The 21,403-nt window shown below is 36.2% G+C and overlaps 3 protein-coding genes across 6 annotated transcripts; 1 reads left to right on the top strand and 2 right to left on the bottom strand.

Annotated features, from left to right (window-relative positions):
• The first annotated feature begins 403 nt into the window (after positions 1-403).
• Positions 404-3,845, top strand: LOC101247998 (pentatricopeptide repeat-containing protein At3g06430, chloroplastic). Its single transcript, XM_004252898.3, has 2 exons — positions 404-950; positions 2,298-3,845. Exons 1-2 carry the CDS (start codon positions 600-602, stop codon positions 3,432-3,434), a joined length of 1,488 nt encoding a protein of 495 aa, XP_004252946.1. The 5' UTR covers positions 404-599; the 3' UTR covers positions 3,435-3,845.
• Positions 3,846-4,266: 421 nt separating this feature from the next.
• Positions 4,267-6,605, bottom strand: SAM2 (S-adenosylmethionine synthase 2). Its single transcript, NM_001309376.1, has 2 exons — positions 6,568-6,605; positions 4,267-5,654 (listed from the first exon to the last, which is right to left on the bottom strand). The coding sequence occupies exon 2, from the start codon at positions 5,642-5,644 to the stop codon at positions 4,463-4,465; it is 1,182 nt and encodes a 393-aa protein (NP_001296305.1). The 5' UTR covers positions 5,645-5,654; positions 6,568-6,605; the 3' UTR covers positions 4,267-4,462.
• Positions 6,606-8,171: 1,566 nt separating this feature from the next.
• LOC101260031 (protein GFS12) lies at positions 8,172-18,599 on the bottom strand. Of its 4 annotated transcripts, none has more exons than XM_010316427.4 (17): positions 18,190-18,599; positions 17,994-18,079; positions 17,025-17,115; positions 14,971-16,869; positions 14,507-14,834; positions 14,210-14,425; positions 14,013-14,085; positions 13,716-13,921; positions 13,561-13,623; positions 12,700-12,908; positions 12,507-12,618; positions 11,381-11,899; positions 10,812-11,116; positions 10,484-10,724; positions 10,328-10,401; positions 9,484-9,619; positions 8,172-8,530 (listed from the first exon to the last, which is right to left on the bottom strand). In XM_010316427.4, exons 4-17 carry the CDS (start codon positions 16,743-16,745, stop codon positions 8,381-8,383), a joined length of 4,407 nt encoding a protein of 1,468 aa, XP_010314729.2. In that variant the 5' UTR covers positions 16,746-16,869; positions 17,025-17,115; positions 17,994-18,079; positions 18,190-18,599; the 3' UTR covers positions 8,172-8,380. The 4 variants fall into 4 exon arrangements, 3 of the variants coding, with proteins under 3 accessions (XP_010314729.2, XP_010314727.2, XP_004253156.2); XM_010316425.4 differs by having other exon boundaries at positions 14,971-16,952; positions 18,190-18,497; XR_003244824.2 differs by having other exon boundaries at positions 10,255-10,401; positions 14,971-17,115.
• Between the last annotated feature and the right edge of the window lie 2,804 nt (positions 18,600-21,403).

The raw sequence follows: 21,403 nt of genomic DNA on the forward strand, positions 1-21,403 counted from the left end.
AAAAATAAAACATGACAAGTAAAATTGAAACGAATAGAAAAAGAAAATAGTGTAAGCTTAGTTGTTGCGTCTCTGTCATCCACCCTTTAAGCCTTGACTTGCTGTTTCTATACACATGCATTGATATGAATGATAAAAAGTGTGTGTACACACTGTTTTCTGTACATATAGAATGGAATAACATTAGTTTATTGTTAAAAGTATCTTATTTTAGATATTAGAAGAAAATAAGTATTTTTGAATAAGTAAATAGAATGACTTAGTTTATATATAAAGTTTTCAACAAGTAAAAATAAATTTTAAAAAATAAAATTTATAACAAAAAAACAAGTAAAAAAAAATTGAACTAAAACACAAATTTACAATTAATACAAATAAGAACACACATCTTGAGTTCGAGTATGAATATAATCGTATTAGAGTTGTTTCTTCCTTTATATTTTTTTAAGCATTCAAATTCAAAGTCGAATTAATTAGGATCTTGATATAGATATCAAATACGGACCAAAATAAAATTAATTTTTTTATAATATTATATATATATATATATATATCATGATATATTTGAAAAAGAAATTGAATGTTTAATTGAGAAGAAAATGGCGACCAATTCTATTTCTTTATCTTCTTCATCTTCACTCTTTCTCTCTCCTCTAATTCATCCCGCCGGCGGTAACATTCGTCGTCTTTTCGACTTCCGGCGGCCACTCATCGCCGTAATATGTTGCCGTGCTTCTTCTTCAGTTGCATTTCCGAAGAAAAAGCACTGGAAACAAGGGGAATACCCAGGATTCACTGAACAATCTGGTTTTAAAAACAATAAGAGAACGCCCATTAAGAATATTAAGAAAAAATTGGATAGAAAGAGTAATGCTAAAGCTTGGGTTAATACTATTACTGAAGCTCTTTCTGAGTATATTGAGAAAAAACAATGGGTTCAAGCTCTTGAGGTTAGTTTTTGCTAAAATCCCCTTTTGATTTTGCTGGTTTTGATATTGTTGTTTGTTTTTTTTCTGTGCATTGCTCAATTTTGTAAAACCCCTTTTGCTCTTAAACCCTTGTTATTATCTGGTTAAGTGTTTGGAAGCAATTGAGTGTGTAGATTTTCTGAGTTAGATGATGTAAGGCTGCTCAATTTCTTGTAAAGGTTCTTTTTTTATAGCTCTCTTGTTGATTGAGTAATGAGGTTTGCTGAAGTTAGTTTATAGGTGCAATGTTTGTGATGATTGAAGATGGTAAATGGGATCTATGTTGGTTGGACTCTTCGGAAATGTTAACGGGTGTGTGTTGGATTCTTCAAAAGTAGTTATTTTTGAAGGATCTAATACGGGGCGGAATCCTTTTTAAAGAGTCCAAGCAAACATAGAATGGAGTGAGGTAGAGCTGAAGCATAATGTGGGATTTTTGCTTTAAAAAACTTTAATATCTCAAAATCCATGTAGAGTTAGCTAGAAAAGCACAACGGAAATAAAGGAAGAGGCGATGTGCATAGTTAGATGTTGGTATCATACTTGTACTCCCTTTGTTTTCAATTTATTTGATTGGTTTTGACTTGATATGGAGTTCATTAAGAAAATAAAAAAGACGTTTGAGTGTTGTGGTTTTAGTCTTTGATTTCGTGGTTTGAAACTCGTCATGTGTGAAGTTAGAATTGAAAAGTTCCCAAAAAAAAAAAAAGAAAATGAGACAAACACATTGGAACGGAGGGAGTCCTTTTCTTTCTGTCATACTTATAACAGTTTTGGTGCATGCTAGGAGTCTTCTTAGTCTAGTTAGAGACTTGGTGTATGGAGTTTATTCATGGTTGTGATTTTTAATCTTGGACTACACATACATATTTGTGCTTTGCGCTTTTGATAACACTGGTGAAAAATGAGATGCACTCTGATCGATATTGTTCAAAGCTGGAGTATTCACTTCATGCAGAGCCACCCTGAGTACCTTAAGCTCCTCATTTGGATAGATTTCACTCTCGAAAACATTTAAAAACCTGAACCTGGAGTATCACTTTTTCTGAAATATCAAAGAGCTCACTTGCAGTTTGTGCACATAAGTTGTCTTCAGACTCCCTATTCCCAAAAAATACAAAGGTAAATGGAAGGTTACCCTCTTTTTTTAAGTAATCTTACTGCATCTTATTGTTTTTTGGGCTTGCATTCGAATATTTCTTTTGTATAGAACTCCTTGGTGCTTTTATTGCTGATGTATTTGCCAATTGGATGTCTCTAACTCTCTTCTGTTTTTCTTCCCACTTCCAAGCATGAGGTTTAGATAATTCAATGCATTTTTGCCTCTAGGTATTTGAAATGCTAAAGGAACAACCCTTTTATCAATCGAAAGAGAGTACATATATGAAGCTTCTTGTACTTCTTGGGAGATGCGGGCAACCAGGGAAAGCACAACAACTTTTTGATACAATGATTGAAGAGGGATTGGATCCCACACCAGAATTCTATACAGCCTTGGTTGGTGCTTACTGTAGAAGCAACATAATTGACAAGGCATTTACGATTCTACAACGGATGATTGAGCTCCCTTATTGTCAGCCAAATGTTTATACATACAGTATATTAATTAAGGCATGTGTGGATGCATCCCGGTTTGATCTGGTTGACTCTCTTTATGAACAAATGGCTGAACGTTCCATAGTTCCTAACACTGTCACCCAAAATATAGTCTTGAGTGGTTACGGGAGAGCAGGGAAATATGAAGAGATGGAGAAAGTGCTTTCGGGTATGCTTGAGAGCACAGACAGCAGACCTGATATATGGACAATGAACACAATCCTGAGCTTATTTGGCAACAAGGGGCAAGTTGAAATGATGGAGAGATGGTATGAGAAGTTTTGTAGTTTCGGTATTGAGCCAGAGACACGAACATTTAATATCCTTATTAGTGCTTATGGGAAGAAAAGAATGTACGATAAGATGTCATCGGTGATGGAGTACATGCGTAAACTTTCATTTCCTTGGACAACATCGACTTACAACAACGTCATCGAAGCGTTTTCAGATATAGGGGATGCTAAGCATATGGAGTACACATTTGATCAAATGCGTGCTGAAGGCGTTAAAGGTGACACCAAGACTTTTTGCTGTCTCATTAGAGGATATGCAAATGCAGGCCTTTTTCCTAAGGTGATCAACGCTGTCCAATTAGCTGGGAAGTTGGAGATCCCTGAAAACAATTCCTTTTTCAGTTCTGTTATTTATGCTTGTGCAAAGGCAGAGGACTTATTGGAGATGGAGAGAGTTTTCAAGCGAATGAAAGATAAGGGATTCCGACCAGATGACACAACTTACACTGTTATGGCTGAGGCATATAGAAAGGAAGGAATGACAGACAAAGTCTATGATTTAGAGCAAGAAAAGCGGATGATGTCTGCCTCAGATTCCTGCGACAGCCAAGATAAGCTAGAGCTAATGCCTACTTGAGAACTAAATATGAAATTTAATTTAACAATGCATTGGAGCACCAAAGCTACATCTTCAGTGTTTTCAGCAGAGCTGTAGATTGATAAGATCACTCAGTTGTCTGCTTGGAGCGGGTAACTATCCTTGTCACCAAGTTTACGAGAAGGTGAATCTAAGCCTTGCACGAATGGATCACTTTTACTGTATCATTGTAAAGCTCAATCTTTTATCGTGTGGTATTGCCATGTTTGTTCTCTAACTCTGTATCAGGTGTGACTTCTTTTCCTAAATAGAGAGAGCTATTATGGCAAGAATGCTACATTCGATGTTCCAAGCAGGTTCTGCTGCCCTTTTACTTTTTGGTTTTTGCCTTTTACTGTTAAAATACCAATTCAGCTTTGACTATTGTTTATTATATGATGGATTCCTAGACTAGTTTTTCTCCATTTTTCTTATATCTGCAAAGCCTCTTGCTCATGGAGCTGTATTTTTCATTAGAGAATACAATCCAGAGCTGTATTAAGCTGTGTTTTTTCCCTGGCTAGCAAGATCCGGAGGGTTAGTGTCCTCTTAAGAAGGAATATCCAACTGCATTTGATGGATCTGCACGTCTGAGCCTCGACGTACAGATTCTATTTCATAGGTAATCCCAGACATAGAGGAAGCTACAAGCATATTAAAACAAAAAAAGCAGTTGGGGGAACACATAGTTCTTCTTCTCGTACTCAGAGATTCTCATATTTATGTTAGTAACAGTTTGCTGGCTGTGTAAGGAACAGATAACAAAAGCCACGACTAATCGAAAAGTTCTATCCTGTCTACAGCAGTCAGCAACACATAACAAAAGGCAAGATTTAATATCTCAATCCATGATATCATATTCCTCAAACTTTATCTTATCCAAGAAACTTAGAACAATATTTCTAAAACCACATTAAAAAAAGAACAAATATAAGAAATAAAAAATCAAAAGAAAAGGCGAAACAAAAGCCAACATGCAGCCTATAGTAAGCTTTGTCACATAAGGGATGAAACATTTATATTCCAGTTTAAGCTTCAGGCTTGTCCCACTTGAGAGGCTTAACTACTTCCCATGTGAAGTCAGGATCATCTCTACCAAAATGCCCATAGGCAGCAGTCTTCAAGAATCGACCATTGCCACCCCTCAGTAGATCGAGGTTAATGGAAATCATTCCGGGCCTGAAATCAAAGTTCTCCTTCACAATGTTGAGAATCTCCTTGTCAGGGATCTTCCCAGTTCCATAAGTGTCCACAAAGACGGACAATGGCTCAGGCACACCGATGGCATATGAAACCTGAACAATGCACCTTCTGGCAAGACCGTTAGCAACAATGCTCTTAGCTGCTTGCCTCACGATATAGGCTCCACTTCTGTCGACCTTGGTAGGATCCTTCCCAGAGAAAGCACCACCTCCGTGAGCACCCCAACCTCCGTAAGTGTCAATGATGATCTTACGGCCAGTGAGACCAGCATCACCGTGAGGTCCACCAATGACAAAACGGCCTGAAGGGTTGAGGTGGAAAATGGTGTTCTCATCAAGATACTTCTCGGGGATGACAGGCTTGATGACATGCTCTTTGAGATCACGAGCAATTTCATCATTGGTAACAGTCTCATCATGCTGAGTGGAGATTAAAACAGTGTGAACACGTAGAGGAACCATAGCACCATTGTCATTGTGATACTCAACAGTCACTTGTGTTTTACCATCAGGTCTAAGCCAAGAGCAAGTTCCATTCTTGCGGACCTCAGTAAGGCGAGCTCCAAGTTTGGTAGCAAGAACATGGCTAAGGGGCATCAACTCCGGTGTCTCGTCAGTGGCATAGCCAAACATGTGACCCTGGTCACCAGCACCAATCTCCTCAGGTCGCTTAGTCAAATGACCATGAACACCTTGAGCAATATCAGGGCTCTGCTGCTCAATGTTCACAAGGACTCTGCAATTGTCAGCATCCAAACCAACATCAGGGGACACAAATCCAATTTCCCGGCAAGTGTCACGTACAATCTTCTCATAATCAATATTGGCCTTGGTGGTGATCTCTCCAAAGACCATAACTAAGTTGGTCTTGGTACAAGTCTCACATGCAACTTTGCTTTCAGGGTCCTGAGCTAGACAGGCATCGAGCACTGCATCAGAGACCTGGTCACAGAGCTTGTCGGGATGTCCCTCGTTGACTGATTCAGATGTGAATAAGAAAGTCTCCATTTCTCTAAATCTACATGGACAAAGCGCATCATATCAGTAACCAAAAACCAATTCGAACAACGGAAATGACCATGGAAATAGACTCCATAAGTAAACCAAAGAGACACTGAGTATACTAAATTTGGCCAAAAACAATGTTTCATAATGCATCAACATAGGTAAGTAGTAACATTCAACGTATCATTAGTTTAAAATCACGCAATTCAAAAAGTATTCTTTAATTTCTCAAACTCCGTGCCATACAAGGAGTAATAAAGATTACTGGATCAAGTTAAAAAATGTAAACTTGAATTCAAAATCCCTCATAAAATTGAAACCAACACACAGAAATTAGCATAGCCTTTTCAAGTAAGACATACACATACAAGAAAAGAGCTAAAACAACATAGCAAAACATCAAAATAACATCTTTAAAACAGATCCATAGAAAACAACTCTTTTTTATAATAATTGTGATATCCAAACCAACTCTCGCATACCACATAACTCTATCAAGCTGACCCCTCAACTAATTAAGTTTACGAGATATCTGTCACCTTCTACCATACCACATAACTCTATCAAGCTGACCCCTCAACTAATTAAGTTTTACGAGATATCTGTCACCTTCTACCAACACTATATAGGAAGTAACTCGGTCAAGTTGTACCTTCAACTAATTTAAGTTTACGAGATACTCACACCTTCTACCAAAACCAATAGTAGGGTAACTTGTCAAACTGTCCTCTCAACTAATTTTACTTTTTTAAGTTCGTCACCTTCCATCAACAATAGATTCCAGGTAACTTAAACCTCGTGTTTCGGATACCATATAAAACAATTACAACTACTTAAACAGTACTATACATCATCAATCAATCAATCAAACATATTTATAAACATATACATATAGAGAGAGAAAGAGGAGAGAGAGAGAAATTGACCTTTGATTGAAGTAGAATGTAGTGAGGAGGAGAAGGGCAAGGGAGAAATGAAATGAATGAAGAGCTTATATAGAAAAATGAGAGAAATCCCCCTTTGACATAAATTAGGGCTACATTCATTTTCGGGTCATTTTTGGTAATCGGGTTTTAAATCAACGGCTCACAATCAATTTCGGTTTTCTGGTAACCGTTGGATTAAAAATATAAGAAATAAATCGTCGGTGGATCTAATATATACTGCTATACTTATTACCTGTCATTCACTATCAACCCACACGGTTTCGCCCTCGTTTTAATCACATAAAATATGTTATATTTTTCAAGAGATACACAATATTTTATATATCAATTTATGTGAAATTTGTCACGTAAAATGTGTGTTTACTTGATTAAAATTAATGATGAGATATATTAATTCAATCGCACGAGATTTATCACGTAAAATATGTGTGTGTTTTAGCACACTCAAAATTTAGTAGTTGCTTGATGCGAAAATCGTTTTCGTTTTATATAAATATCCCATCAAAAATTGAAAATGGACATTTTTATTTTTTTTAAAACGTTAACATTAATATTTCAATTCACGTTAAATTATACCAAGTTTAAGAAGATTGGTCAAATTTTTTTTTATATATACATATATAGTAATTATTGATCTCATTTGCCTTTTTCGTATATTTACTTCTTTATGTTCTGAAATTTTGAATTTTTATTTTTTTAAAATCCTAAATACACGATCGCATTTATTAAGCAATCGTGATTTTAAAATAATGATGGTCAATTTGTCCATTTTTAATCCTAATGGAAGTTCTTGTCATAAATAATCAGTAATAACTGATCAATCAGTCTTACATAATCCATGAATAATTAATTAATTAAGCAAGTACTTAAATTAGCAATACATAATAATAATTTGAAGATTCTACATGTTTATTCTCAAATATAATATTTTGAGAACCCCCATTTATTTATTTTTAAAACATCAATGGTTTGAAATAAAATATTACCTTAAACTTTTGGCACCTTTCTTGATCAAATTTAATAATGAATTAAATAATTAGGAATAATGCATGAATTTGCATAATTTATCTTAAAAAAATCACCCTCTCATATTATAATAATAATAACTATATAAAAAAAATTGTGATTGGATTTGGGACCCAAATGGTGAAATTTTTTTTTTGTATGAATTAAATATGTTACAAAAAATATGTTGTATATTAAGATTTGGTAGGTAGAAATAGGTTTAAATATTTTATAATAAATATAGTGTACACAAAGTTAAAACATCATTTTCACTTTTGATTTTGTAAAGTACAACTAAACAATTAAAAACCCCACCAAATAAAACCCAACAACCACCACCTAACATCAAATATTTTTCTGAGAGTCGAGTTTCTAAAACTAATATAATAAATTATAATCATGAATGACAAGTATATATTTTTTTACGATAAAACAAAAATATTATGCCTTAAAACCTCGGTATGACCATGAACAACACGTTCAGCAAAGTAAAGCGCTCAACACGTTTTGAGCCTTACTTTAGGTATTGCTGACAATCCTGAACAATATATGAAATAGTTACTGTCTCTTTTACCAGGTACTAGAAAACTCAAATTTCTTTAAAATGAGGCAAATAACGAAAAGAAAGTTACGTAAGTGACATTTCAAGTTCATTATATCCTCCGCAAGTATGAGGAAACACCATAAAGAATGTCCAATTTGATAACAACCAACTTAAATGAAACAATTAATACAAAATAAATTAGGAAAATTGGAAGGCAAAGAGATTTTCCAGGACAGAAGCAAGCTAGCAACAGATCTTCAAGTGACCATCTTCTGTTCCAACAACAAAGAGCCGCGAAAAAGGTAAAACACTGATACTTGATAAAACAGACACGTTCTTTGATTCACGATCACCCATGTAGAGATACTGAGGCGCGACAAGTTGCTGAACGTCCTGGCCACGTTTTGTTTAAAAGCCAGTAAGATGCAAATTACAACCAGTAAAACAAGTAGTGATTCTTAAGCATTGTTTTCCAGAGGCAAGGAACAAACTTTGAAAATGAGCCACCAAAGTCCACAGAATAACTGCTAAAAGAAGTTTTTGATAACAAAATGTAATAGAAATCAGATGTGGACTTCTCATCTAGCTCTAGTTGGGCAGATGTTCGAAACTCTAGGGTGTCAGGCTCAATCCTCTACTCTCCTCCCAATTTAAGCGTACCAAGCTTTCTCCCTAGCTTGTTTTGTACACGTGAAGTGCATCTAAACCCGAATATCATGTGTCGTGTCCTCGGTTTACCATATTCTGCAGCTAGTATACTTTTCATAAGCTATGTTTGCACGAAAATAGTGACCAGAGAAGGGTATGCTCTGCTACTTAACGACAACCTCTAGAAAACATTCAACTAATAAATAGTAATACTGTGTAAACGGTCAATCTCTCGTTTTCTAATGGTCATATGATTAGAGTTCATTCTGAAAAGAGAACACTCCAACTCTCATCCTATAAATATTTTAATAGTGCACTCCTCGTGCACAAAGGAGCCTACGAAACAAAATAGAAGATCTAACTTCTATATTAGGTCTATACACGCAGCTAAGATGTTAAACTCGGAGAACAATGTCACCATCTCAAAATTTTCCCTTTTATATTTATTCACCTATGCAAATGGCATTTCATATCCTTCGTACATCTATCTTAACAGAATTAATATGGTGCTGCAATACATGGTAAGTTGTCTGACAATCAGTAATTAGGCACCAAAAGCAGATTCTAGATTCTATAGGAATATCTCGGTTATACTAATAAGATACTATCTTCTGTGCAAGCAGACAGAATATACAAACATCTGCGGAAGTAGAACAGAAGTGTGTAAAAAGTGAAAAGATACAGGCAAGGATACTTACTTCATCAGAAGAACAGGCCAAAGAAGAAAGCCCAATTTTACTGCGGAAAATTGAAATCACATATTGCCCCCAAATGGAGAAATCAGAAACACCATCAGTGTGACCTCTAGAAGCCAAGGGTTTTGATTTCCAATTTCTGCGATATAAAATAAAGTAAGGAAATGAAAAAAAAATCTCAAACAACAAAAAGCTCAGTAATGGCATTGAGTAAACATCACAAAGACCAAGGAATGCCAGATTGTGCAATTAAATTTGTTCCGTAATCCCCTTGTGGGTTTCATCTCTGATATGCAGGAGGAAAAGAATCCTTTATAGTTGAGATTTTTAAACTAAATCACTTGATAAAACACTCAACAAATTTATCACGGATCTGCACATATATACTAAATTTATAATAGACAGCCACTAACTTATTATCGTGCATGGTTGGCTTTGTGACGGGCAGAAAATAAGACGTTTGGTTATCTCAAACCTGAAACTTTCTCAATGATAACTTAGAAAAAAGGATATGGAATTGAAACACAGACCATATTATCATATGCCTTGAGTACACTATCAAGAGTAGAGTGCAACAACTTTTACTGGAAATGAGTTATTGTTCGATGAATTTAAGCTATGCAGTTTACTAGAGATAAATTACTGTTGAATGAATTTAGCTATGCAGCAATTTCCACTCTGGATAAACAAACTATATATATGCTTATCTACAAGGTTGTAGTCACAGATAAGATGTCGCATTATCTAGCCAGGAGAGGATGAGCCTAATCTTACTATCCCCATTTTGTGGGAGCTTAGTTTCTCCATATTGCTAAGCTTAAGAATAAATGTATAACACCAAAGTGACCTTCTCAAGTCCCAAATCTTTAAGGTGCGGTCATGAGAGCTTGAAACCAGCAAATGCTCTTCCGATGTGGCTATCTGCAGGCAGCGAGGAAGCAAAGACACCGGAGTAAGTAGAACCTTTTATTTCAATCTACTGGAAGCAAAAGTCAACTCTTACCTTAGTGACAAAACCATCATGAGCTTGCCATGAGGAAATAATTTTGCCACTCCTCACATCAAATAACCTGCAATGCCCAGAACTTTGTCCAGCAGCAACCCAAGATGGATATTGAGGATTTCCGCATTGCTGTTTGGTCGAAGCACTTGAGCATATAGATGATATGAGAGAAGGAAAATTGGATTCAGTTGCTTCAGTCCTCCATAAATGAAGTTTTTGACCTTGTCTGACATCAATGAATCTGGATACAAAGTAGACGACCAAATAAACCAAGTAAGAGATGTATCAGAATCAATTTAAATCTAACACAACTCCAGAAAGCACTGACCTGAGAGATCCATTTCCAGTACCCACTACAATATTGTCCAGATATTCTGAGTAATACATACTAGTGTATAAATTACCATCAGTGTTCAATATTCCACCGGACAATGGATTAAAATGTAGCATATTAGCCTGTTCCACATTCAACTTTGAAGCTTTTGGTAAAGAGCTTGTATGATGCACAGAACTCGTAGAAAACTCAGCAAACACAGATATCAGCTTCCCCGTTTGGCCATTCCATACATGTACTGTCCCATCACAGGAAGCTACCCTTCCACTTGATGCCAAAAGAGAAATGTCGTTCACAACCTGTAAGGGAGAGACAAATAAATGAATAGAACTTTCACTAGTAAATACTATAATTATTAGAGAATTTATTAGAATGTAGTTTCAAGGTACAGAACCAACTCATGCTAGGTAAGTATCATGTTCAATTCGTCTCACAAAGAACAACAAGAAGATAACAAGTTGCTAGGCACAACATTATGATGAATGCCCCCAACTTGATAGCAAAACAGGAAAATGAGTTCGAAAAAAAGAATAATGTAACAAACAACAGATAGATTAGCACACCTCCTCATGGCCATAATAACCAGATACAGAATCAATTCTTGACAACTCCCACTTTTGAACAGTTCCTTTGAATCCTGGAGCAACTCCAGCAGTGAAAAGATTGCATTCATCTTGGCAGACTGCTATAGACCTTAGCAATCCTTGATGTGCTCTAACAGAGTGCAGAACTGATGCTTTGATTTTCCATGGAAGTTCATCCTTTGAACCACCAGGACGGCCAATAAAATCAGGGCCACTCCAATTAGCAGCTGGACTGGGGAACCAATACCAGGGCTCAATCCTGCTAAAATCTGAGCCTCTTGCATTCCTATCAGCAGAATCCTGATGTTGACTGGACGGATGTCTGTTGATCATAGGAGGTTTGGCACCCTTTTCTCCTTGTGATTGAGGCGTTGACCACCCTAACCCATTCAGCAACGTATCTGGAGTATGTTTAGATGTTAAGCTCTCACCATGAGTCGGCTTTCTAGCATATATACTAGATGGACCACTTCGAGAAGATTCCCCTGTGGATTCCCACTGAATCATGACATTTCAGAAATTGACAAACAACGATAAAGGGCATGCAAGGGAAAAGATATAGTTTTTTTTTTGTAAAGGTAATAATTTTTTAATGCAAAAGAGCACCCATGGTGCTACAAAGAAAAATATATAGTTCTACACATGCTATATTTAAGTCATTGGGTCTTGCTCCGAATCAAGAGCCTGTTTGGATTGGCTTTTCATCTTTTGACTTATAAGCCAAAAGCCATAGATTAGAATTACGTGTTTATAAGCACTTTTTTCACTTACTCAAACACTCCAAAAGTGCTTAAAAGCTATTTTTAGCTTAAAACAGTCAATCCAAACGGGCTCTAGGTCACTTCGGATGAGCTTTACCTGATGGAATGGATCTCCTGAGAATACTCAATTGATCTATGAGCTTAAGCTAGTTTCATATTTCTTATTTGTCAAATTGATTGTGTGACGCGGCACCCTAGAGTCTATTTTAGTATTCCATCTTGATTTTGATAACCATTTGAGGCAGTCATTACTTATTACCAAAGTTGGCATGTTAATGTGTAGCATATAGAATTTGTTCCTCTCCAACTTAAAATCTTATTCCAGGAAGTATTAGGAAACAAACCTTCCAATTATAACGGCGTAGAAGAAACTGCTCTAGTAGCAACCATGTGGCACAACATTGGCGAAGCTTCTCTATACCAAGAAGAGATGCAAATGATGGATATAAAAGCATCCTACATACAATAAAGCTCATAAATAAATAAGAAAAATAATAAGACGAGGGAATCCTATCCAAAAACAAAAACGAGACCCACACAAGGTCCAAACGGCTTGTAATTTTGTTCTCATCTTCCTTCTTGGTATTGGGACCTCGAAGGCTTCCTCCCTTGATGCTAGAATGACCTGCTTTCTCCTGGGAGAAGGCAAGCTCATCAAAAAGTTTCCTGAGTTTTGGAAGGACGTGCAACGCTGTTAAGTCTGATCCAATTTGCTGGCAAAGAGCTAGCAGATTCCTTGCAGCACCCTTGCATGCAAAAGAATACCATCATCTACATAGATAACAAGCATAAAACATCAAGAAATAAAGAAAGAGTCTGGAATTTTCACTTGAACCTCCAGATATTTCTAAGAATAGAAAAAAACCTTTCATAGTTCTCTATAACCGCAAAAAATATAGACCATAACTAAGGGAGGATTTTGTAACTTTAGTAACCATGCTCCCTATATTGCCAATAAAACACAGAGAGTATCACAGTGTCACTTCTCTCAGAAAAATGTACTACGGAAGTTCAATACTATTAGCTTTTAAAGTAGGAAGCTCGATACAAAATCATGACAGCTAAGGACATTAAAAATCCATATACAAGATCTTCTAAAAGCTTGACCTGAACATTCACTGTGTTCAAAAATCCAGGGAGATGAGTATTTCTGATGCTAGCAGGAGCACGATTGTTGTATTATTTGGTCCAAAAGTAATGGGCATAAGGAAATGTTTGAGAGCTAAACATGATCATAGGGAGTGAGTTCTATAATTTGGGACATAAAATCTGGAAAGTATTCTCTATACAATTTTATTTCATCAAATGTAGCTCACTAGTTTAAGAAAGTGCAGGTTTGTACCAGAGGTTAAGAAAGAACAGATCCCAAGAGAAAAATTGGAAGAGAAGTGGAGATACCTCGAACACCTGAATTCCTAAGTTGGTCTGCATGAGAACTTGCAGATATAAGAATTTTCCATCCTACATAAGTATTTCAACACATTACTAACTGGAAAGTGAGTGAAATTTTAGTGAAATTAAAATTAATTGGAAGTGAAAATTGAATTTCATACTTCAACAAGCTCCTTAACAAGCACCTCCCGGGTCAAGGAAGCAGTGAGACCATCTAAAGTCATTAGAGTGTCAATTAGGGCCAAAGCACTCCAACTCTGTGCAGTTTCATGCTTATTTGCAAATGAATTGTCAATGCACGAAGTGATGACAATTCTTAGTAATGGTAGAATCTGTTTGACTATGAAATCTTCTCCAAAAAGACTACCTGAAAGATAAGAAACATCTAGTTAGGTTGCAAATCAGAAGCATAATTTGTGAATCAGAACAAAGGTCTACACTACTGAATTTATCATTACCAATTCTAACTAAGACATCAATTCCATCATCACTGAGCCCTTTGCCAAAGCAGTGAAGGAGAGGTAAAATTGTCTGGCAAGAAACCAAAATGTCAGTCATACAACATGAGAATAACCTTTCAACAAATTCACATTAAGTGTAGGTACTTCCACCTATCAAAGATATACAGGGGAGGGGAAAAGTGGTCGACTACAACCTGATGAACAGTAATTGGAATACCAAGTTCCTCACTAGACCCAATCAACAGGACAGAAGCAGCAGCAGCAGAGTTCTTGCAAGGAGTACCGTGTAAGTTTAATACCACAAATGGGTGTATTGTCTCCACATATGCTTGTTTACCAATCTTGTTCCATATATCCAGCACAAAGGAACCTTGGAGAAGAGACACCTTCAAATATGAAGGACCAGTCCCCTGATAGTAAGAAACATACAGTAGGTTTCAGAAGCAAAAGCCGAGGAGATAGACAGATCACATATTTAGACAGTAGTTAACCTGAAGAATCTTCTGGATAGCAGGTACGACTAGCTTCTTTACAGCTTCTGGATCTAGACACCTCAAAAATTCTGTAAGTACTATGCAACCCCATTCAGCTTCCGAATCTGATAAAGGATTCAAGACTAATTTCAAACAGTTAGGAGCACACATTTCGGCAGCAAATGTTCCCATTGCTTTCAAGGCTCCCTGTTGAGCAAAAGCTGCAGCATAATGAAGTCGTGATTCATCTTTTGCTATAAGTTGAAGGGGGGCAAGAAACAAATAGGATGACTTGATTGTTGCTAGAAAATAAGGAGAGTCCAAAAGACATTTGGCAGTAGGCCTCCTAATTAAAGAAAAAAAAGAACAGTTAGTTTTGGATGGTTCCTTCTCTTCTGCAGATATCGACACTAAATAAGGAGTTCAGGAAGTAGCAAAAATGCAAGCTTTTAAAAGATGGAAAAGTGAATACAGAACTATACCTCCTCCAATCCTTTTGGATGCAGGATTCAACAACAACTTGAGCGTCAGGGGGAAGCTGTTGTACTAAAGAAGGTAAGACACCACTCTCTAAGTACACAGCCATAGAGGTTGGATCAAAAAGTGGCCTACTCAAGTGGAGTTCTGCTAAGATACAGCCAACTGCAAAGATATCATTAGCAAAATCTTTGGAATAAATGTGTGAATGGGAACATTTCTGCTTCCAAAGTAATAGTGCTTGATATCCCACAGATACATCATCACCCACTTCAATATTCCTGATAAGGTAATTAACATCAATAGCAGATGGCATAACAGAATTGGTGCTAGAGCCAGTTTTTCTGGACATAATATTATCTAATGTTTTAGTTGATAGGCCTTTCCCAGGTGAGTCAAGCTCTTCATGAACATCTGGATGCAAGTTGTAGATAGGATCCAAACGAGGTGCATGCTCAGAAAACACAGCTGCTTGTTCTAATTCATACAAGAATGAAGTTTCAAAAGGCAGAGCATGCTCAGTCAAATCACTTGTAGAGAACTGATTCATTTCTGCTTCACTGGTCTTGGCCAGCCGCCGAGGAGGATGTGGTTTAGTAAAGAGTTGGCGGCGGCCCACTGACTTCGGTTTTGTAGGAGCAGATGAGGGCAGCATAACATTTTTGGCAGCAACAGCAGCATCACCGCACAATTTGTAGCCAAAAGTGATGTCAATCCAATGATGTAGTTGGTGTGATACCCTATCGCTTTCTAAAGCATCTCTGTGCAACTTGATGAACTCCTCAGGGGTTCCAGCCCATGAAGGCACAGCTAAATCAGACATCCCAGAATGTATAGAATAAAATATCTGGGGATCACAAAAAAATTCCGGAATGCACTCATCTGGTGTCCATTGATATAGTCTTTGCATAGTAGAAGGATATTCATTAGGTTCATAAACTGAACGAACAGCCATCCTCAGAACAGCCAAAGGCAACCTCCTTGCCTTATAACTGCAGACAGCCAGCTCAGACAGGCACTCATCTGATATATGATGAGGAATTTCAGATGTCGAATATGTGAAGTCCAATTGCTCGTCACCCTTTGCCAGCCGCCACTTGCTTTTAGTTAAATCTCTCCATCCAGTGTCATTATTCTCATCAGGTTTCACACTAAAATCTATGACCCATGGCATTACAATATAAAAGGTGTTATCACCCCATCTTCTCCCGGCTAATTGGTTTAAGAGTAACAGATATTCGAAGTTACTTATTTCACCCCTCCACCAAAGTTTAAAGCTAGAATACCAATCTGTAGACTGGGAGAGGCTTAGATCAGCATAAAGACCTTGTAAAGGGCACCCATCAAAACAGCAACTAACTCCTGAATCACAACTACCCTCTATTTTGGAAATTGAAACAGAACTCTGGAGGAACTTACTACAAATGGGTAGCCAACACCATAAGGAATCAACCAATGATATATTGGATGGACAGACATTACCATGGAAAACACCTAAACCATGCATGTATGCTAATCCTGATAGTATCTGGAAGAGTAAATACCGCATATGCCAGTCAGACTTTAAGGCACCAGGGCTAAAGTGAAGAATGTTTTCCAAGGTATGTGGCATTTTTGGAAGCAACAAATTAAGTTGACCAGAATTTTTTAGCATTCCCAAAGTTGGAGAAATGTTTGGATGCCTTATGCAGCCAGGAAGTTGTTCTTCACCAAATGATGGGATCCCCACTAAACTAAGAAAGTTCACACTCTCCAATCCTGATCTTTTACCTTCTATCATGAGAGTAAGAGAATTTAAAACATGATCTTCAAGTGATCCAGACAAGAACTCTGAAACAATACCTTCAACAAATGAAGATGAAGAAATCCCAATCCGAGCAACTGGAGCCAGGGCAGACAGTGTCCTAAAGCAAGAAAATGTACCAGAAAAGTTACAGGTCACATTTTGACAGGCTAAGCCATATAGGGATTGATGTCTGCCACCATTCTGCAAATCTTCACATTCAGATGATCTAGTTTCTAAAGAAGAAGTTTTATCACTGGAAAGTCCAACACTGACCTCAGTTTTAACCTGATCAATCGCCACCGGGACTTCACACCCACTGCCACTATTCGTTCTGGCTTCAAAATCTTCCAAATAATGTTGATCACTACACAGAAGGGCAGCAAGTTGTATAAGATCAATTGGGACCACTATGTATCAAAAATGTACAAGTTGTCTTTTTAGTTTCTTTTTGCTTCCTCTTGATAAGTGAGGCTTGCTCAAGTGGTTTAGCACCTCCACCATCGACCAGTGGGTTGAGGAGTTTGAGTCACACGTGGAGAGTAAGTGGGAACACTATTCATGGTCAAACACCCCTTAAGGTTCTTTTTCTTTCTTTGCTTTCACATAGATAATAACTTCCCCTTTTTTTCTCCCAAGTGGGGTGGGAAATGCAAAGGAAAACAAAAGATCATACATGTAATTTTAGCCAAGAAACCATCTTTATGAAGAGGCCTATATGTCAACAGAAACTAGGGAGGGTAGAGTGTAGGTAGAGAGGCTATTTCCCTCAGCTCAACGATAGCTATAAACACCACATAGATAATAAAGTTCTCTTTTTTCTCCAAAAGGGGGTTGGAAATGCAAAGGGAAAACACAATACCTCACATGTAATGAGCCAAGAAACTATCTTTACAAAGAAGCATATACATTAGAAAAAACTAGGGAGGCCTACCTCCTACCTAAGAAGTAGAGATGCTATTTCCAATAAACCCTCAGCTCAACCAAAGCTATAAACATCACATACAAAATAACTTCCTTTTGTTCTCCAAAAGGGGAATGGAAATACAAAAGGAAAAGCACAAGATCTTACATGTAACTAGCCAAGAACCTATCTTTTACGAAGGGACATATATGTTAGAGGTAGAGGGGCTATTTCCAATAGCCCCTCAGCTCAACGAAAGCTATAAACATCACATAAACAATAATTTCCTTTTGTTTTCCAACAGGGGATTGGAAATACAAAAGGAAAAGCACAAATCTTACATGTAATTAGCCAAGCAACTATCTTTACACAGGGGCATATACTTCAGCAGAAACTGAGGCAACCCTTCTCCATTTGAACTTGATGTCTGCAAAATTAACAACTCATACAATCACTAAAAAACATCCAAAGAACTCATCTTTCTATGCTTATAACAAAAGGGGTTGTTCTTTTTTCCTTTTTTTAAGTAAATGGTACCTGAACAATAGCAGTAGAACCAAAGGGAAGAGGTGAATTAGAAACACCATAGCAGAAGATGAGTTGGTCAGAGAAATCTGATTGAATTCGACGCTGTAAACACTCAAAGCACATTTCTCTTTCCATATTCTCAAATTTTTCACTACAGATTTTGAAGTTTTTTCATCAAATCACTGAAGAAAGAGACTACAAAAACTTTCTTGATTTTCCGACTATACGATGTTTTTTCCAGCAGTTTTTCCCCGGCCTTCCGGTTGCCGGACAAGTTAGCATGTAATTGTTTTTTTGGAGACCATATTGCAATTTGTAAAATTTAATCAATGAAATTAGAAGAAAAGAAATAGGGAGAAGAGAAAAGACTTCGTATTCCTTTTGAAGAATATTCATGATTCATAATCTTTTACCATTCTTCTTTACAATGAAGAAAAATCCTTTATGTATAGGGAAAACTTTACTTGGTCCCCAAGTAGGACTCCTAACCATATCCAACAAGGACTCCATACAATTGGACATTCACTATAACACAAATTGTTTATAACACTCCCCTTGAATATCGATAGATTATGTGCCTCGTTAAAACCTTACTAGATAAAACCCAGTGGGAAAAAAATCTAGTGAAGGAAAAAGAGTACACATATCTAATAATACGTTATAGATGCCTCCTTACAAGGAAAATCCAGTGGGACAAAACCTTGTGAGGGAAAAAGAGTGCATCGTGTATTAACTCCCCCTTATGATAACATCAATTCAGAGACTAGAATCTTTATTTTCCAAGCGTGTGCATCATCTTCTTGAAAGTTGTAGTTGATAGAGACTTGGCGAATAAATCAACAATAATGTTACTTGAACAATACCTCTTGCATGTTGATATCACCATTTTTGGGAGCTTATGAGTATAGAAAAACCTTGACGAAATATGTTTTCTTCTATCTACTTTTATGAATCTTTCCTTCAAGATCAAAGATTTCTGCAAGTTCCTTACTTAAACTTCTTCAAGCAAATAATCTATTGCCTTTTGAAAACTCTTCAAGAGTTTCAATTCTAGTTATCAACTTGCACAACAATATTTGTATATGCTTCATGCATTTTGAATCGATTTAATTCTTACAAAGATTATAAACAAGTTCTCCAAAAACTTGCACATACTTTAGATTTTGAATCCTTCGTGACTTTTCATATTAATTTTGTCAAGTGATAACATTCAATATTAAATGTATGATATATTCTAGTGACTAGATTGCAAGTCAAATAAGCTTTACGCTTACCAATATGCATCATTTCACTTTTCACTTGATAATTATTTCTATACAAGTATGCTTTAATAGATGTAGAATTCATATCCTCATAATCTTTTACAATATTGCGCGCTATTGTATCAAAGATATCGTCAACGATATATCATTTTGTATCGATTCACAATACGACAAAACTTATTGAGATCTCATCACTTCATTATTTTAGGTAGCTACCCCTCTCATGAGGTTTCATAAAGTGTTATGTCGTAGGCTCTCCAAGAGCACATTGTCTCCTTATTATGATCATTTTGATTCTTTGATCCTCCCCCTTTTTCAAGGATTATTTTATTTAGAATTGATTAGTCTATCATGCTTCATGCATGTCATAGACTTTATCCTTAAGGGACATTCAATAGGAGTATTTACAACTTTTGTGTTGCTTCTAATCTCCCCCTTATGTTAGACAACCTAACATATATCTCAATCTTTTGGAGAATCTATCTTTATGCATCATAGTATATTCATTAATCATATATTGCACATCAAAATTATCAGATGAAAACTATTGGTCCCTGACCATAAATCAATTAACAGAAAAATTGATCATAACTTATTGGTTTGATTCATACAATTATGTTTGTATGTAATATCATATTTCAGATCAACATATGAAACTTTATTTTCATAAGCAATGATTCACTATGTGAGATATTTAATGTCACATCATCTTATATATTTATCAATATTATCAAGATGAATTATCTTGATTTCATATTCTGAAAATTGTGCTTTTAGCTCAATTATCTTGGACAAACAATTTTGTGAATGTCAAACTGCAAGTTGACAACAAACACACATGTGATTATTTTATTGATGCATTTTTTTATCATATCACATGATAGGTGAACAGGCCCATATTCACCTTTTACACTTTTCAGAATTTAGGGATTTAGTCCCAACTTTAGTTGATCAAATCAACTTTATCACGATAGCAAACAACGTAAAGAATTCTTGAAGAATCTTCTAGTTTTTCAATGTATGTCCATTACTCAGCATGCACATCTTTGGATGACCAAATTATTCATGCCAACTAATAAAATTATTAGTACTCGTAAACTTCAAGTTTACTACGTCATGTGCCTTTTGCTTTAGAAAATTTCTGATTTACTATTATATGAGTAAATTTCAATTTTACTAATCCAAGAGTAATTTTCAGATTTCTTTCTTCTCAATTACTTCACCCTTTAGGTGAGTCATGATCCCATCATTGAATGAATTAATCTGGAAAAAAAATTGTGCATGTAACATATTATTTGTGCCAACATTTTTGCAAACATCAAGTTGCGAGATAATAATAGGCACACATGAGACCATATGGAAGAAATATTTATTAGGACCATTATATGTCTAAACAATCCACTAGGTGGATGACTAGGTCCACAAATATTTGTATACGTTCCTCGAACGCAGAGAATTCAATCTCAACTTTCGTTTATGATGGTCTCACAATTAGCTTGCCTTGCTAACAATCATTACAAGAAAATTCACGTCTAGCATGGTGGCTAATCACCTCATTCACTCTAAAGAATGGATCTGTATTTTTACCATTTATCAAAGGCTCTCATTCTTCATGAATGGAACACTCTCATCTAAGTACATCAAATTTTGATAACTTAGTATCTCATTCCATATTCATGTGCATCATTTAACCAATTGTCTTCTTTCAGACATATTATGCACTATAACCATATTGACTTTACGTAATGAAGCAAATTCAATAAATTTCATGACTTCTCATCAAAAACACATTAGTTTTTTCTTTAGTCATTATTATATCATCAAATATGGTGCATTGAGACTGACATTCAATGTCTTATCCATATAAAAGTGTTTTAGGTCATAAATTGATGGATCTTGAACCCAATATCGTATCATCATGGTGCATCAGGACTTTAACCCAATGTCTTACCCTCTTTTTG

This window comes from Solanum lycopersicum, chromosome 12 (genome assembly GCF_036512215.1).
Source record: "Solanum lycopersicum chromosome 12, SLM_r2.1".
Lineage (NCBI taxonomy): Eukaryota > Viridiplantae > Streptophyta > Magnoliopsida > Solanales > Solanaceae > Solanum > Solanum lycopersicum.